The 19,967-nt window shown below is 43.2% G+C and overlaps 1 protein-coding gene across 1 annotated transcript in view; it reads right to left on the bottom strand.

The window, feature by feature from the left end:
* The window catches only part of LOC147725203 (CD5 antigen-like), a 223,214-nt gene that overhangs the window by 160,373 nt on the left and 42,874 nt on the right, over positions 1-19,967 (bottom strand). Inside the window, exon 2 of the mRNA XM_086967130.1 lies at positions 2,264-2,584. Coding sequence (XP_086823256.1) covers positions 2,264-2,584 — 321 coding nt within the window. The remainder of the gene's footprint in view (positions 1-2,263; positions 2,585-19,967) is intronic.

Here is a 19,967-nt window from a genome sequence, read left to right as displayed (position 1 = left end):
TGATCCAGTGAATGGGTCACCTGCACCAGGCCCCTAGCAACATCCTGACAGCAGTGTGACATTTCATGTGGCATGCTCACTATTCTTCTGCAAAGCATGGAAATGGCAGTAGATTGACGGCTCACAGCCCTTGCAAATTGGTCTAGCCGTGTAGATAGACGTATTTGATCCCTGTGCTGGGCTTGCCGTGCAATCCTGGCTTCATTTAAATGTGCCTCTGTTGCTATTGCGATTTGTTTTATATTTACTCTCATCTCTGCCATGTGTCGATTGTGTTTGGCCATCTGACGCTGGATTGATGCAATTCCTTTGCTTTGTAGGCGCTGCACGTGCAACATTTGGCCCTCCAGCCCAGCAAACACAGACTCAGTACCTGTTGTGGCACTGCAGGTGTTGTTCCGTGCCCTCTGTCTGGCTCCACTGCCAGTCATGTTGGATGTGGGTGTTTGGGATCTGCCTGAGCTGTGCTAGGTGAAGCCTCTGCCTGTGTCTCGTCCTCCACATCTGTGGACCCAGATTGCATTTGTACTAATGCTGGTACTGTTTTGTGCCGTTTTGAAAGCACAGTAAGTGTGTCAGTGGTTGCACCCTGCCTCTCCTGGCCTGCATGCTCCTCTGTTGGAGGTGACTCTCCCAGTGCAGTAACAGTGTCCTGTGTTGTTGCTCCATCTGCAACAACAAAAAATTCACACATGAGTTGTGTGTAATTTTTTTTCATCAATAAAGTTTTTTCACTACACTATTTAAATGACTGATGGTCTACATTGCACAAATTGCATTTACCTATTGAGGATGTTCCCTATATGCCCTATGTATGTGTATAGGCACATATTTACATGACATGGGACTACATTTCCCAAGATGCTTCACTGGGTATTACTATGTACATGAACCGGAACATGCATGTGGATTATGGAGTTTGGGTGGGATGGGAATGCATTGGGTGATTTTGGCATGCATCTTACCTTCTGTGTTGTCTCTGGTTACGGAGCTGTCCAAGTCAGCCACGCCCAACACTGCCTCAGGCATTAAGGTTGCCTCCACGAACTCCTCCATGGGTGTCGGCTCAGGTGTAGTGGAGCTCCCACCTCCAGTTAGTTTGGCTTCTGCCGATCTCGTGGCCACCCTTTCTTTAGATCTTTGCCTCATGTCGTACCACCGCTTCCTGAGGTCATCGGTGGTACTGTGGGTGACTCCAATAGCATTCCCCTTCTCCTGTATATCTGCCCAAATTCTCCTCTTCCTGGCTTCAGGCATGCGTAGTGAGTCTTTTCCAAAGAGAAGGCCATGTTGTCTCATCACCTCTTCTGTTAAAACCTTCAACTCCCTCTCAGAGAATTTCTGCTTCCTTTTTCTGCCTTGTTCCTCTGCCTGTTTCTGTCCTCCTTCCTTTTCTGAACCCTGGGATTTCATTTTGCAGTGTTTCCAGTCAGAGCCAAATCATACTCCCTCCACTCTGTCTCTCAGCCAGCAACTGCCTCTGGAACAGGTGCAGGCAAGTAGGTGCAGCATTCAGACTCACACTTCCTGGTTGTGATGTCATCATTCTGCACCTGAATTGCTCTTTCCCGTTTTTGCGATTCCTTAATAGCAAATTCGCTAATAAGGAATCGCTATTTGAGTAATCACATAAATATTCTGCAAATTTATGAGAATCGCAAAATATTAGCGATTTTTTTACCTACATTCGATTTTGCAATTAGGAAATTGCGATTCGCTGAAAATCACATTTTCTGAATCACAAAATCAGATTTACCTACATATGCCCCTATATATCATAAATATATGACTGGACACAAAGGGAGGAAGAGGAAAAGGAGTTGGAATTATTTCAACATTCAGACCTAGATCCCTTAGGGTTGATGTAACTCATTCATCAACCCCATAGAGATGGCCAATTTTTTGCAGAATCTGAGTCTGGGTTCAAAAATGCAAAAACTTTTAATATAAACTTCACTTTTTGAATCTATAGTGTATGATCACTATTGGTAAAGATATTGCAAACCAGTTTTCAGAAGGAAAAAACATGTTTTAAGAGGGCACAAAATGTAAGGACAATAACCGGGAGAGCCAGAGCTTTATTGCCAACTGAATAACTTTCCTCCAGGTTAGAATTCGGGAAGTGAAAGAGAATGAAGAGTTTGTGTAGAACAAACCCAAGAAACTCATTCAAAAGTGTACAATTTACTCCAATAGCTTTTCACCCACATTTTGAATGTCTGATTTGTCATAATTACTTTGTGAGATCTGACACAATTCTTACCTGTGCAGTGTACGGACGCATCCCTTCTTTGGTAACAAGATGCTGGTGGGATGGAGCTGTAGGAACACTTTAAGACGCTGGACTCATCCCCTCTGCAGCCCACATTGTATATTCTAGGAGGCCTGTGCAGGGTGGCTCCAAAGACAGACCCTCCAGGCGCTGAGATTGCTGCTCCGCACCCCAGCTGTCTGCAGACCACTGCGGCATCGTTCATATCCCAAGACCAGTCACAAATTGTTCCTTCTGTGTTATTTATCTGAACCAGCACAACCCCAGCACAAGGATCCGCAGCATTAGAGAGGCGAACAACATCTGTATCCACTGCAAAGAAACAGAGAGAAATCAAACGATTACTGTATTTCAAACCATAAATGTATACATTAAGTGCAACTCCCAGCACAGTGCCCTCAAATCAATCTCACCCAATCACAGGGAGGCAGGGAGGAGGGCGAGAGAAAGAGAAAGTGGAAGAGAAAGAGAAAGATAAAGATAGAGCAAGAGGTGGAGAAAGAGAGAATAAGAGTAAGCAGGAGAAAAAAGAGGGTGAGACCAAGAAAGAAATAGAAAGAATGACAGAAATTGGGAAGAGAACAAAGAAAGAGAGAAAGAGAGAGGATAAGAGAAGCTGGGGTGAGAAAAAGATAGAGACGGTGAGAGAACAGGTAAGACAGAGAGATGGAAATGGAGTAAGAGAGAGGTAAAGAGGCGAACAGGGATGAAGAGACAGAGGAAGAAAGGGAATCAAGAACACAAGAGAGGGAGTGAGAACAAGAGAAATGGAAGGCAAGAAAAAGATGAAGAGACAGAAAGAGATGAGATAAAGAACAAGAGAAGGAAATAGTGAGTGAAATATATAAAATATGAAGGGAGAGAGAGAAAGGGAGTGGAAGAAAAAGAAAGAGAATTAGTGGCAGATCAAGAGAGAAAAAACAGAAGTGTGAAACAGGGAGAGAACAGAATGCGAATCATTGAGAGTGTGAGAGAAGAAAGAGGGTGAAATAGAAAAAGTGAGGGAGATAGAAAGAAGAGAGATAGTGAGAGAAAGAGAGAGGGACAGAGAGCAAGAGACAAGTGGAGCAAAGAAGAGAGAGCAAACATGAACAATAGATAAGGCAGAATAAGAGAGAGAAAGGGAGAGAGAGAATTAGTTAGAAGGGGAGAGGCCATGAGAGAAAGAGAATGATTGGGAAGGGTTTGGAAAATAAACCTTTACTGGTCACAATACTAAGAGACAGAATGTGAATGTCATGGATGAAGAGACCAGAATATTTAATACAGTTCATGATAGGTTTTGCATTCCCTCCCCATAATTCACTCAACATGATGACGTATAAGTTAGCATAATGTGTCTAATCGAATGATGTGTTGCATATGTATTTAGGGCTAATTGGTTATTTTCGTATCCCAGTTAGCAATTCCTTGATTTAGCTCCTGTGTCGCCATCTTGGGAATATGTCTCCGTGACAAGACTGCAATGCCCCCTCCCTCATGAGCATAAAAATCCCTGGTCTCAGCGTTTCTCGCATTGAGTTAGTATCTGCAGAAAAAAACGAACAACGAGAATGTGTTTCTTTGCTATCAGTAATGTTCCCATGCCTGGAGGAGCGGAGTCTCAGCTCCGTTGCCTTGGGGTGATAACAGAGCCATCCTCCCGCAGATGCAGCGGCTTCATGTGTGCGCCCATTGTTCACTATTTCCCCAGTCTTGTAGTTTTCCATTAGGGGCGTGACTAATGTTGCTGTAACGTGTTATAATGTATCCTCGTTTTGAGAACCGTCGGTCCTCTCTGCGCACACCTCAGAGTGGAGTCTAGACAGAGCCACTCTATAAAGGAACTAATGGCCTAATAAATATTTTCTAATTCTTCTCCACTGTCTGGCTGGCTTATTTTATGGGAATGATATCTGAGTGAGGTAACTTTGTTCAGGTGGTTTTGAGCCACTCTTATCAGATGGCTCCCAAACAGGGACCCCGCAATAAGGATCTTTCTTGCCCATAGGTGGGTTGTAGAAGGCCGGGGACCGTCTGGTCGGCACGGTGGGTCTGGGTAGGCATTTGATGCCGGGCTTGGTTCTCACAGCGCTGCCCCACCCTGCTGAACGGGAGAGGTCCCGGCTTATGATCCTCCGCCGGGGTCCAGAAGGCGATCCTTTGGGAGCTGACCAAGTTGGTCTAAGCAGCCGGTGGTGGAGAACAGTCGATGTCGGGTTCTGCGAACAGGAGGTGAGTGGTCCAACCGATGATTGGAGGCGCTAGGGTGCTCCGTGGGGCTAGAGTTCCCCGGGGAACTCAGAGTGCATGAGACGCTCTGACAGACTGCTTGTGGTTTGGTGGAGGTTCGGGGGGCGCCTGATGTTCCTATGTTGTGGAGTATCTGGGCGGACGGTACTCGGACGGCGTAGCGGTTGATCTTGGTGAAACACTGGGAAAGGACCTAAGCCTAACCCAAAAGGGGGGGCTTGATGCAAGGGTTCCAGGTCTCCCGGGGTGCATCCATGTAGTGGTCCGTAGTGCCACCCGTGTGGCTGACCTGTCTTCGGTCTCCGGAACAGTATCTGCACTGTTCAGTGTTTATTAAGTCTGCGGTAGGGTCTGGTTCCCCAGGACTTGATCGACGGGCCTTGTCCCATTGTGGTAACACGTGCTTGGCATGGTGATTCAATGTATGCCATAAGAAGTATGTGTGTGTAAGGACATGAGTGGTTGCTTGTGGGAATAGCTGTTGTGTCCTTTTTGTGTCTGGGTGCATGTGAGCTCTTCGGCGGTGTCTGATTGTGTGAGCAAGATGCCGCGTTTCAGTAAGTTGAGATGTTTTGAGTGTTGTTGTCGTTCAACTGATGCTAGATTGGCTGAGAGTCAGCCTGCTCCTTTAGAAGGCACTCCCAATTTTGAGATGTATGTGAAATATGGACTTACCCCGATTTTGTTTAATACTTCGTGGCATCGGTACACCGAGAGTAATGTGGATTTGCAATGGCCGTTGACCGGTTAATTCGATACAGCTAAGTTAGATTACCTGCAGGATAGATTGTTGGTAGGCGCAGTCGCCAGATCATGTTTGATTCTTTAAGGAAGTGGCAAAAAGAGGTTCGGCAAAGACAGATGAGAGATGAGAAGATGGCCCAGAAGAAAGCTATCCAGTCAATGGTACAGAACGTGAGAACCTATACTAAAGCGGAGACAGAGGCAGGGATTGAGCGCGCAGATAGGCTTCATAGGTTGCAAACAGATAAGAGTTATGTGGTAAGAGCGGAAGAGAAGGATGAGATAGAGGACCTTTTGGATGCCCGATCCCCGCCCTCTTATGCACCGCAATCGATATATCCAGCGCTATCTACTTCTCCGACTGTTCTGTTGGCTTCTGACTCTTCACATGCACCCTCTTCCTCTGACCCTCCCGCTATGCTAGCCTCTGCTTCTATTGTTTTGAAAGGTGTTGAAGCTGCATTGACTTCTGTAACCTCGCCCCTCGTTTCTCTATTGTCGGCGGGAACCTCAGTCCCGTCTGCCCCCTCGTGGCTACACCGCTACCTGCATCTGGGTTACCCACGCCTTTGGTGAGTGATAACACTCAGACTATACTTAAGACTCCGACTCAGGGTCGAGGGGGGTTGGATGGGCGTATGATATTTGACCATGTACGTAAATTGCTCACACGTTCTAATGTGGGTATGGAAGAGAAAGAGGTTGAGGCCAATCAAGCATGTAAATGGGCTCGGAATGCTACTTATACAGTGGAAGATATTTGGTCTACGATGAAAGATTATGAACCTTTGAGGCAGCAGCATGCTTTGTGGCATATGTCAGTGACGTTGATAGGGTTGTGGCAGCAGTGCCACGGGAACCTGGTGCCCCAGATTCTCTATGATATCAGAGACAGAGCTTACAAGGCCAATACTAGTTTGGGAGAGGTTTATGGAAATGTGCGTACATTAGTTGGCTACAGAAATTAATGACAGTCTTCGGGTCCCTCTACGTCTGGGGTACACCCCATGCGTGAGGTTCACCCGGTCTTTCACCCTGAAATACCTGAATTGGTGGATCAAGTGACAAACGCAGTGACTAGGGCGCGGGTAGAGGCTCGCTTTCAGGACCAATGGGTTTATGTCCCCTGGAAGAGGAGTGAGGTGTTTGCACTGAAGGGACGGTTACCTGACTCTTAAAATAATCCGACTGCCTATTATAAGGAATCGACGGTCATGACATTTGCAGACATAGAGTTATTCTTTGGCTTATTGGTTCCAGTGGACGTATGGAGACAAGTGAGTGGTACTGATCATGCAGACGAGTTGGGGGGCACATGGCAGGAGTATAAGGAGTGGGATAAAGAAAGGAAGCCAGGGGATAAACCGAGACAGGAAATTTTAGCCCTGCCTGAACGTATCATTAAGTACATGCACTCCCTACTCCCACCGAAGAAAGTGGATTGGGATAAGTTGACTGCATGTCGTCAGAAGAAAGAGGAGGGTGTGTTTGACTTCTTTACCCGCTTTGAGGAGGCATTCTTGGATTTCAGTGGTCAGGATTTGTGTCAGGATGGTGGGGTGCGACTTTTTGTGAACAGATTTGTGCATAATTTGTTACTGGAAATATCGGCCCGGATGCAGGCTTCGCAGAGTACGTGCACGACGTCCACCCCCTCTGGCATTTTGAGTATGGCTCAGTACTATGAAGATAGGGAGAATGAGAGTAAAGATAAAGCAGAGAAGAAAGCAAAGGACCTGGAAACGAGAGTGTTGTTGCAGCAAGTAGCCAGAGGACGGGGACGGGGACGTGGGGCCCCGCCCACTGCGGCCGGGCAAGGTGGAGTTGGATATGGTAGTGGAGGACGGCAGAGTTCAGCATTAGGGGAAAATCAGTGTGCTAATTGTAAGAAGGAGGGTCACTGGTGGCGGGAGTGCCCGGAGCCGCTGGAGTTATACAGAGGAAGGGGCAGAGGCAGAGGTCGTGGGGAAGTACGTAGGGATGACTGCCAACATAGTGAGGGTCTGCAGACAGGTGGGAACGGAACTACTTCGATGGTGACAGGGACAGACAACATTACCGAGGAGATTGTGACGGGGAGCGGGACAGACAGTATTACCAAGATGACTATGATGTAGACGAAGTGACAGGTTTTTCCCACAATTAGGACAGCGTAGGGCAGAGTAAGAGACCAGTGTCATTGCAGGTAGATCAGCGAGGGCCCTATGTCACTGCGGACTTTGCTGTGGTCCACCAAGAGGTTTTTAGTGGATATGAGAGCTATGAAGAGTTCCGTTGCACTTTCCATGGTCCCTGGGTCGGCTCTGTCTGGCCAGAATAACATTTCCGTCGGGTTTTCATGCACAGGGGTGATTAGCCCCATTTATAAACTACTCTCACTTACGTTTGGTCCTTTTACTGTTGATTCTCCGTTCCTTCTCACGTCCCATTGTGGTGAAAATCTTTTAGGTCTAGATTTGTTGAAGAGATTGCATGCTACGATCTACTGTTCGTCGGATGGTGTTTATGTTACCTTGGGCCCCTCTGTTGCACGGGCTCAGCAATGCTTTTCTAAGGACGAACCTCTCCCACTGGAGCTTAAGGAGGTGCCAGAAGCTTTGTGGGCAAGTAATGACACTGATTTGGGCGAATTGGATATTGCACCCGTCTCCATTAAGGTCAAGCAGGGAGCTTGTTTACCGCGTCTTCCCCAGTATAAGATTTCACAGGAGGGTGAAAAGGCTCTCTTACAGTTCATTCACAATTTGATACAATCTGGAGTGGTGGAGGAGACGGTTTCCAATTTGTGCAATAGTCCTATACTTCTGATTCTTAAGAAGCCTCCTGCTGAAGCTAGTTGTGATCAACAAGATGTTTATAGATTTGTAATTGATTTAAGGCAGATTAATAAAGTAGTTGAGCCACAATACCTGGTGGTTTCTGATATAACTACAATTTTGACAACAATTCCTCCCACGGCCAAGTATTTCTCAGTTTTGGACCTTAAGAAATGCATTTTTCAGAATTCCTCTTCATCCTGATAGCCGCCATCTTTTCGGATTTTCGTTATCTAGCCGTAGTTTCAGATTTTATAGAATTCCCCAGGGCTATACTGAGTGCCCTAGTATTTACAGTCAAGCATTGAAAACGCAATTGGATGATTTGGAATTCCCTGTGGGTAATGTGTTGTTGCAATGTGTAGATGACTTGTTGATTGCGTCTGACATGAGAGAAGGTTGTAAGGTGGCCACTGTCCGACTTTTGCATCATTTGGCACGTGATGGGCATAAGGTGTCACTCTCTAAGTTTCAGTATTGTCGACAGGAGGGTACCTACCTAGGTCATCTCCTATCGAAGGAGGGGAGGAGGTTGACGCTGGAGCGTGTTATGGCGATAACTAATATGTCTGTTCCTAAGACCCAACAAGAGGTGCGCGTGTTCTTGAGCATAACATCGTATTGTCGCCAGTGGATACCTAACTATGCTTTACTAACCAAGCCCCTCCTTCAGTTGACTACTAAGGAGGTGCATGAGCCTTTGCCTTGGACCCCCGCATGTCAGGAAGCTTTTGAGTTGTTGAAAACTGCTCTGAGTTCTGCACCTGTGCTTGGCACCCCTGATTACCAGTAGCCTTTTGTGCTTTATGTGCATGAGGCGTGCTCTCGGTTTTAACCCAGGGGAAGCAGAGACCCTGTGCGTATTTTTCAGTTACACTTGACAATGTGGCAAGAGTGTGGCTGAGCTGTCTTAGAGCCACAGTGGCTGCTGCAGTGTCAATTAGACAATCGGCAGGGCTCGTCCTTGGCACTGATCTCACAGTGATGGTACCGCACTCTGTGGACACCCTATTGAATAAGACACAGACACAGCATTTAACTAGTGTTCGTCTCACGGGCTATGAGTTGACGTTGTTTGCCCCTCATATTACAATTAAAAGATGTGCCACTCTGAATCCAGCCACATTACTAACCCTCCCTTGGGACGAAAAGGACAATGACGTCCATAATTGTTTGTTTCGGACTGAGGAAGAAACGAAGGGACGGATAGACTTGACAGACACTCCTCTAATTGAGCCCCAAGGGGAATTGTTTGTCGATGGCTCGTGTTTTAAACTTCCAGATGGCACTACGACCGCAGCCTATGCCATAACAACATTGCAGAAGGTTGTGGAGACATCTAGGGTCCCTTATCAGTCAGCACAAGCTGCGGAGTTGGTAGCCTTGTTACGAGCGTGTGAATTGAGTGAGGGACTGGATGTGAATATTTATACTGACAGCCAATACGGCTTCGGCGTGGCTCATAGTTATGGGTGATTATGGGCACAAAGGGGTTTCTTGACATCACATGGACAGAAGACACAGCATGGCCTATTTATACTATGATTGTTAACAGCATTAACGCTTCCCAAAAGACTGGCTATAATCAAATGTAGTGCACACAAAGCAGTGATGGACGATGTGGGCCGGGGTAATGCATTTGCAGATCAGACAGCTAAGGAAACTGCCAAGACAAAACTCCCACGTATGTTTGTGGCAGGACCGGCTAGGTGGGTACCGGACAATGACATGTTTATGAGTACTGTGGAGAGTGTACGGGATATTCAGACGGGGGCAACAGAGGACGAGTTGAAGATGTGGAAGGAGAGTGCGGGGCTACTGGATTCGGAAGATTGTTGGACAGACTTATCAGATAAACAAAGGTGGTTGCTCCCATATGTTCTTCCTGTGGTCACAATGGCTCATGAACCAGCACATGTTAGCCCCAAGGGGATTTGTAAATTACTGACGCAATCAACACGTCATCTACATATTGCAACAACACATTACCCGCAGGGAGTAGCGACACATTTAGTACAACATTGTATGGTCTGTTTGCGATACAATCCTGAGAGGGGGACACCTGTTCTCCCCGGTAATTTTGCACTTCCTTCTTTCCCTTTTGAGGTGATACAGATGGATTACATTGAGATGGAAAGGGTAAACAATTCAAAGTATGTCTTGGTGGTGGTGTGTTCTTGTAGTAGATGGGTGGATGCTTTTCCAAAAAAAGAATGCACAGCTATGGCAACAGCAAAGGTGTTGATTAAGGAATATTTTTCTAGATACGGATTGCCTCGGGTGATCTGGAGTGACAACGGGACACACTTTAATGCCAGATTGATAAAACTGATATGTAAGGGACTGCAAATTCAGCAGAAACTTCATGCAGCACAACATCCCCAATCTGCAGGCTTGGTAGAGAGATATAATGGGACTTTGAAGTTAAAGTTGGCTAAAATCCAAGAGAGTACAGGGCTGCAATGGCCAGATGCCCTCCCTTTAGCTCTGCTTTCTACTCAGGTGACAATTAACTCCACGACAGGTATCCCCCCGTATGATTTGATTTGATTTGATTTGTCCATTTCTAAAGCGCGCGAATGCCCGGGGGTGTCTTGGCGCTATGACTGGTGCACTGGAAGAGGTGCTGAGTGAGGGAAATAGGACTAAAGTGAGAGAAGTAGGGCAGGACTATAGATTGAGCCCTGGTGCACTAGCCGAGACATAGTTACGAGAACATTAGGTCGTGTCTGGGCCCCGATTAAGTGCTCCTCTAAGTTGTGAAGCTGTGCAACTCCGATGTGGGAGTTATGGTATGAACAATAGTAGCCTGCCTGTGAGGCTCTAACGGACACAGGGAGAAGATCCCCTCTGGTTTTCTTCAGTGTGAACTGACCCTCTATTTTAGTTTATTTTTGGACTCATAGCTAGGTGAATATGTACCCTTTTGACCGTCCCATTCCTGAGGAGGAGCAGCCCTTTGCGGCTCCTCGCAGAGCTGAACCTGATTCATCCTGGTCATCATTATCCAGGAACGCAAAAATTGTTGTCATAGTAGTGATCATCATTGCATTCATAATAGTTCTTGGGATTCTATTCTTCCTTGATGAAAAGTACCAGGTACACCAATTCATGTCTACCACTACCCCGACACCTGCCGGTACCTGACGGAGGAGGACGTCGTATTGCATGCTGATCTAGGAACCAGGGGATCCTTTAGCTCACTTTATTAAGAGTGCCCAAGCAGGAGGATTAACATATATTTCCCCTACAACAAGCAAATAATAATAGACAGACAGAACCTTCATTCCATGCTTACTACCCTGGTTCCAGCACTATTTGGACTATCATCCATACTTTGATGAGACTTATAGGCACAATATTGAAATACCTCTCAATTCATGAGTGTATTGGCTGAACGTGACTACAAATAGATACACACCACCTATTGACAAGAACGGCTCTGACAGATCAGATTCCTCCACTGAGAATTGTTTGTCAAACAGGATGCCCCTTTTACCATAATAGAACTCCACGGATATACCCACGTGCCTAATAACCACGGGAGAAGACCTAAGAACATTATCTTATGATTAATTTTGCCCTGAAGAAGTCCCAAGAGGACGAAACGCGTCGGCTGTAGCTCCTGTGTGTGCTTTTCACTTTCAACTGAATTGAATAAAAGAACTCTGAAAGAACATAAGTAATAGCTGATGTGATTATTTCTGTCAACCTTATCAAAGTTAACAGTTCCTGCAAACATTGAAGTGGTGCACCTTGACCTTGTTTAAAGTATCCCTTAGTCCCCATTGCTGTGGTGGGTCCTCAGTCTCCATTCTGCATTCTAGGAAGAGGACCTATAAAGGTTGGTAACAGTTCCTGTAATGTGACCTTTTCAATATGATTGTCCATCAGCCCCTCGCTAGTCCCTCCACCGAATATCTATTTCTCTTGTCGTGAGAATGGATACCTTTGGTTACTTGAGGGGTGGGGGGGTGTCTACCATTTAGCCTATATTCTACCCCTTCTGATTACCATAAGACCCATTGTTGGTCCCCAGTGGTTCCCGGGCAGAGGGGAAGGTGGGAACTTCAAGCAGATGACGTTGACCAGACTGATACTTCTTTACAGCAATGGAAGGACATTACCCGGGGGTTGTTACCATTTTGGGGTACCATGTTCAATAGTAGGGCTATTAGGAGACTATCTAGGGTCAAGGAGAAGGTGGTCAATACAGAAGCTGACATTGTGACCAATATGACTGTTGAGATTCAGGCTAGGAGACTTTTCACTTAACAGAACAGGATGGTTCTTGATGTCATCCTGGCTGATAGGGGTGGAGCCTGTCACGTCATTGGGACCTCCTGTTGTGTTTACATACCTGATTCCGCTCCCACTGTTAATCTGGCTGTACTAAAACTTCATCGATTGGCTGCTGAGTTATATCAGGACACTGGCACCTGGTCATTGAGTGGGTGGTTATGGGGTGCTTTCACTTCCTGGGGTTGGAAGATCTTGATGGGGATAGTGGGAGTTTTGGGGTTTATCTTGATTTGCTGATTTTGTGTTTTTTGCCTTCCTCCTTGTTGCTCGCTTTGCGCCAATACTATGACCTCCTCTAAACATCAATCTCGACAATATCCAGTTTTGAATAATGTGATACACAAAGAGATCCAACTACTTATGGCTATTAATGAGAGCATCTTTGAGGATTGAGGATATATTAGTTAGTCGCTTTTCCATAGTTATTGAAAAAGGCACTCCTTTTGCCAATAAAGGCTGCGCTCATGTTAGCCACATAATGCTAAAAGGAGGGTCTGATAGGTTTTGCATTCCCACCCCATAATTCACTCAACATGATGACGTATAAGTTAGCATAATGTGTCTATCGAATGATGTGTTGCATATGTATTTAGGACTAATTGGTTATTTTTGTGTCCCAGTTAGCAATTTCTTAACTTAGCTCCTGTGTCGCCATCTTGGGAATATGTTTCCGTGACAAGACTGCAATGCCCCCTCCCTCATGAGCAGAAAAATCCCTGGTCTCAGCGTTTCTCGCATTGAGTTAGTATCTGCTGAAAAAAACTAACAACGAGAATGTATTTCTTTGCTATCAGTAATGTTCCCATGCCTGGAGGAGCGGAGTCTCGGCTCCGTGGCCTTGGGGTGATAACAGAGCCATCCTCCCGCAGGTGCAGCGGTTTTATGTGTGCGCCCATTGTTCACTATTTCTCCAGTCCTGTAGTTTTCCATTAGGGGCGTGACTAATGTTGCTGTAACGTGTTATTATGTATTATTGTTTTGAGAACCGTCATTCCTCTCGGCGCACTCCTCGGAGTGGAGTCTAGACAGGGCCACTCTATAGAGGAACCAATGGCCTAATAAATATTTTCTAATTCTTCTCCACTGTCTGGCTGGCTTATTTTATGGGAATGATATCTGAGTGAGGTAAGTTTTCTCAGGTGGTTTTGAGCCACACTTATCAGTTCATATTCATGATTGTATTTTGAGTTTTGTGATATTTACACAAGCAAGCACTGAGGGGAATAACAAACAGACATAATGCATCGACTCAGTGTTTTACGTCACATGCCCATACTTTTTAGCCTCTGCGCATTATTTCCGATGGCTCTATTCCTTCCTCATTTTTTCTCCCCTCCCTAACAGGTTGGATATTTATATATATATATGTATATATATATATATATATATATATATATATATATGGCTATATCAAACAGTGTATAGATATCACAAGTATTGTACATATACCTCCCACTGGAGCATACTTACCTATCCGTAGGTGTAATAATGCTGAGTATATTCACTATGGGCATTGAGTAATGTAAGGTGTACTGCACCATTACAAGATGGCGCTTGCGAAAGTTGGGAGAGTTCTAGTCCTCTGTTGATGTTGACTTAGAGGTGTAACCTTTGTACGTTGTTAAGATCAATAAATGTACCGGTTGAATGTGTGGACACACACACTGACAAAGGCCAAGTGCCGAAACGCATCTGTGGCTAGCTTGTAGTTGAATAAACTACTTTGTGACTGAAGGTGCCCCCCGAGTGCTGTCATTTCTTTCCAGGGGATCTACATGGTTGTGACGAGCGCAATATATATATATATATATATATATATATATATATATATATTCACTGAAAAAACCATAGGTTATAGACCATATATAGTTAGGAATTCGCATTTACAAAACCTTAATTTACTCACACAAAACCATTGAAATTCCATATATAGTTAGTTGCACTAACTATATATCGCGCACCCGCAATCCACTGCTGATGATGTCACATATTACATCATTCATGACATGGTCAGTGACATCACTGATGACATCTCAAATGACATCACTGATGACATCACTGATGACAACATCCAGTGACTGTATGTTTCTGTAAAGTTAAAATATGTCTTACATATTGAAGAATGAGTGGATATATAAGTGTCTGGATGAAAGATTTAGTAGGTGCATGACTGACTGTATGAGTGAGTGATTAAATGTGTCTCACTGAGTGCATGGGTTAGTGACTAAACTGTCTTAATTTGTGCATCATTATGTCTGTTGTTCTGTAAACTGTTGCATGTGTTGATAAGTAGCTATATGAGTAACTATATGGGTTATTGATTGGTTGCCCAAGTATTTGTATGGGAGACTGAGTGTGTGTGTGGGTGGCTGGGAGGTGTATGACTCTGTGCATAGATGTGTGAGCAGTTGATTCACTAGATGTATGGTTTCAAAAGTGCATGTGGAAACAGCTGTATGGGCGGTTGACTGTGTGCATGAGTGTATTGTTGAGTGAATGGATATCTCAGTGCTACATGTCAAAGTAAGTAGATATGTAAAACACAGTACATGTGAGAGTTGACATATATAAATAACTGTGCATAAGAGCAAGTGAATGTGTGAGTGGCTGTATGGATCATTGTGAACTTGTATCAGGGATTGTATAAGAGAGTAAATATGTGTTAGTATATGTTTGAATAAGTAAAGTTTGTAGAACTGTATAGTTGAGGAAATGGAGTTGTGATTGATTCTTTGCATGACTGACTAGGTGTGTGAGTAACTCCATGGATGAATGACAGTCTGTGAGTGTCTGTTTACACTGATTGTATCTAAGGTTATATTAGAGTCTGAAGAGGTTCATCGTATTATCACATGAATGATATCATCAGTGATGTGATCAGTAATGTCAAATGAGATGTCATCAGTGATGTCATCAGTGATGTCATTTGAGATGTCATCAGTGATGTCATTTGAGATGTCATCAGTTATGTCATCAGTGATGTCACTGACCATGTCATGAATGATGTAATATGTGACATCATCAGCAGTGGATTGCGGGTGCGCGATATATAGTTAGTGCAACTAACTATATATGGAATTTCAATGGTTTTGTGTGAGTAAAATAAGGTTTTGTAAATGCGAATTCCTAACTATATATGGTCTATAACCTATGGTTTTTTCAGTGAATTGTCAAGGTTTTGTAAATGCTAATTCCTAACTATATATGGTCTATAACCTATGTTTTTTTCAGTGAATTTTCAAGGTTTTGTAAATGCTAATTCCTAACTATATATGGTCTATAACCTATGGTTTTTTCAGTGAATATATATATATACATACATATATAAACATATATCATCTGTATATCTATATAAATACAAACATAAATGCATGCATACATATACTTATATGCATACAGATGCATGTTATTTACATGAAAGTTGAAAAAACACTAATAAAAGCAAAGCTAAAAAGCCACCTCATTACAAACAGAATGGCTTTAACTTAAACGAGGGCGAGATCTATTGCATTTTCAATGCTTGTTTACTTTGGTTCCATCAAGAAGGCATTCAGATGTGTCACACATTTGCCATAAATTCTGAATGTTAGCACTCTAGTTGCACATTAGATCACTGTAGTAAAGCTACTGCTCACCAGGGACGTCTGCTGCTGGTATTCAAAGTGCATGTTTCAGTCTGCATGTCAGAATTTTTTTAATGAAATAGAAGAGGATTTGAGAAGTCACTCAAAATGATCCCTAATTTTTCTTTCTGAAGCACTAATCATACTTTCTATGGCAAAATTAACCCCCTCATGTTGTTCCTTTTTAAATTGAGTGTTTTCAGACTTACCACTTCATTCCAATCAAGATGGCTTCTGGTGTGCCATACTTTTGTCATAAGTAAGACTGTTAGCGCTCTAGTTGTTCTTTAGAACACTCTGGGACATTCTGTCATTGGGCTATACTTGGGGTACATCTGGGTGATATTTGGGCTACATTTAGGCTCTTTTGTCTCTGGTGGCCATCTTGGGAGACTGTATGTCAGAATTTTTTAATGAAATTGAAGAGGGTTTGAGAAGTCACTCAAAATGTGCCCTAATTTTTCTTTCTGCAGCACTAATCATAATTCATATGGCAAAATATACCCCCTCATTTTGTTCCTTTTTAAATTAAATGTTTTAAGAGTTACCACTTTATTCCCATCACGATGGCTCCAGGTGTGCTATACCTTTGTAATAAGTAGGACTGTTAGCGCTCTAGTTGTTCTTTAGAACACTCTGGGACATTCTGTCATTGGGCTATACTTGGGCTACATCTGGGTGATATTTGGGCTACATTTGGGCTCTTTTGTCTCTGGTGGCCATTTTGGGAGACTGCATATCAGAATGTTTTAATGAAATAGAAAAGGATTTGAGAAGTCACTCAAAATGTGCCCTAATTTTTCATTCTGCAGCACTAATCATACTTTCCATGGCAAAATATACCCCCTCATGTTGTTTCTTTTTAAATTAAATGTTTTAAGAGTTACCACTTTATTCCAATCAAGATGGCTCCAGGTGTGCCATACCTTTGTAATAAGTAGGACTGTAAGCCCTCTAGTTGTTCTTTAGAACACTCTAGGAGGCTGCAGTAGAACACAAAGGAATCAACTGACAGTCTCTGTCCTTGTTGGATGTACATGTTTTACTGAGAATGTCAGACTTCATTTTCACATGACTGAGAAAGATAATGTAAATTTACAGAAAATCTGCTTTCAGTTTAGCTTATAGATCCCCTTCCAAACCACTGTGGGAAAATCATGAGATATTAGTTTTCTTTCAAACAATATTCATGATATCACAGCAGAAGGTTTTTTCACATGGTAAAATCACCTTAGAACCCACCACAATTCCTAAAACGAGTATGGTACCATCAACAAATGATTTATAATGTAACTAAAGTCCTAAAACCCTCTATTAACTACAATGCTTTTTAATGAGGTGCTATCATGTATATTGGTCCCAAGATGGCTGCCAACACTTCTTGGATGAAGTGCTGACAGCCAATCAGATCAGATGTGTGGTTAGGCTCCACCCAGATATATATCTATTTTTGAACCTAAATTACTCAAAATCCACTGGAGCACATATATTGAGACCTAGCAAAGGCACATCGGGCTAACAGTCCCTACAATTTTGCCAAGTTTTGTGCAAATCCATTCAGCCGTTCGAGCTAAAAGTGAGGCCAACTGCCCTATGGAAATTTGATTATATGTATCAGTGTTTCACTTTGTGAATAACTGGTTGCATGGATTGATGAGTACCTACATGTGTAGGTATTTGGGTTCTTAGATGTTTTTTTAGTATCAGTATGAGTGTTTCTATGGTTTTATGGGGGTATTACTAATCACATAGATGCATGAATGACTAACTCTCTTTTTGTATGTGTTTTGAAGACACCATATGTGCAGGACTGTATGGGTGGTTGAGTGTGTATAGTTTTATATGCAAATAAATGGATGTTCAATAGTTTATTTGCATGTGTGAGTATGTGTGTGAGTTACTTTTGGATGATTGTCGGTGTGTTACAGGATGTATAGGTGTATCACTACATATGATGAGTGAGTATATGTATGAGTAACTATATAGAACTGTTGGTAAATGAGAGAATGTGTATATAGATGGTGGAATTACTGAATTGGTTGTTGTAACTGGTATGGGTATCTCCATTTTTTTCAAAATGTTAATTTCAATTTTCCAATATGTGTTTTAAGGGTTACCTTACACTGAAAGGAGGTCTGTCACTCTGTCACAAAGATGGTGTCATCAGTGATGTCATGAGTGATGTAATATGTAATGTCATCAGCAGTGCATTACAAGCGCAAGTTAAAGTGAGTCCAACTAACTATAACGTGGAATTTCATTGGTTTTATGTCAGTAAAATTTCCAGCTAACTATAACTGGTGTCAAACCTATGGTTTTTTCAGTGAATTTCATAGGTTTTTCAAATGCTACTTCCTAACTATAACATGTGTAAAACCTATGTTTTTTTCAGTGAATTTCATAGTTTTTTTGAATGCTAGTTCCTAAGTATGTAATCACATTCGTAACTAGATAGTATCACCGCCTACACGTCCTGAGAAGCGCATGTAAAGTCATGTGACTTGAAAACAAGACTTCCAATTGGTTCTTAGTAGTTTCTGTTCTGGAATTTACACGCAGCACTCCACCCACTTTCCTCACAATCTTTTCTACTCTCAAGAGACAACAACGTCGAGCATCTTCCGGAAGACTTTGCTGAAATGGCTGCCCTACCAGATTCATCTTCCGAATCTGAAGGAAATGAGCGACCACCGTTAAGAAGAAAAAAGGAATCTTTCATTTGGCAATTTTTCACTTATCCTGAAGATCAAAAGAAAGTGAATGCGCCAAAAGTAACCTGCACGATATGCAATTCGGAGCTGTCAAGGGGAAATCCAAATAAAAAATATTCCTTTTCTGCACACACCATGCAGTGGCATGTTAAACAAAGGCATCCTGAGCATTATGCAAAAGCATCGACAAGAGCCCTGGCCACGCTATTACCATCAGAGGTGGCCAGCACATCTTCTGGTGGACGACCTGTATCTCCATCGAGTGCTGAGATGGACTTGAGACCATATCTTGCGAAGGTGCATATGAAATGCAACGAGTGTGGAGAAATTCTTTTGTATGGAGAGCAGAGCCTCGTTCTTATTAAACTGAAAATTGAAAGTCACAAATGCCCCAAGAAAAGATACATTTCTTCACTTCATTTTCAAACTATTACATACTGAAAAATGTAGTAGCAACTTTAAGAAATCGAAAGCATTATAACACTTCTTTCCCCCCCCCCAAAAAAAAAAAAAAAAAGTTCTTTTCAGAACTAACTCCTTCCACCAAAACATGCTCGAAGAGCATATTATAAGATGTTTTTTCGCCGCTTTATTTTAGTGCGAGACCGGGTGCGCGCACCCTTCTATCGCGTACAGGACCTGACACTCCCATGTGAAGTCATGTGACTTCTAAACAACACTTCTAATTGGTTCTTGGTAGTTTCTATTCTGCAATTTACACGCAGCACTCCACCCACTACCATCACTTTCTTTTCTACTCTCAAGAGACAACAACGTCGAACATCTTCCCGAAGACTTCGGTACAATGGCTACCGTTCCGCATTCATCTTCCGAATCTGATGAAAATGAGCGACCACCTTTGACAGGAAAAACGGAGGCCACGCTATTACCATCAGAAGTAATCAACACATCTTCCGGTGGACGACCTGTATCTCCATCGAGTACTGAGATGGACTTGAGACCATATCTGGCGAACGTGCACATGAAATGCACGAACTGTGGAGAACTTCTTGTATACGGAGAGCAAAGCTTTACTCTAATTAAACAAATAATTGAGAGTCATAAATTCTCCAAGAAAAGTTAAATTTCTTCACTTTATTTGGATAGTATGACATACTGAAAAATGTCGTCGCAACTTTAAGAAATCAAAAGCATCATAACACTTGTTTCCAAAAAAAAAAAAAAAGTTCTTTTCAGAATTAACTCTTTGTACCGAAACAAGCTTGAAGAGCATAGTAGCTGATATTTTCTCGCCGCTTTCTTATAG

The sequence above is a fragment of the Lissotriton vulgaris genome, chromosome 4_1 (assembly GCF_964263255.1).
Source record: "Lissotriton vulgaris chromosome 4_1, aLisVul1.2, whole genome shotgun sequence".
NCBI lineage: Eukaryota > Metazoa > Chordata > Amphibia > Caudata > Salamandridae > Lissotriton > Lissotriton vulgaris.
This window is presented reverse-complemented; position numbering and strand designations above follow the sequence as displayed.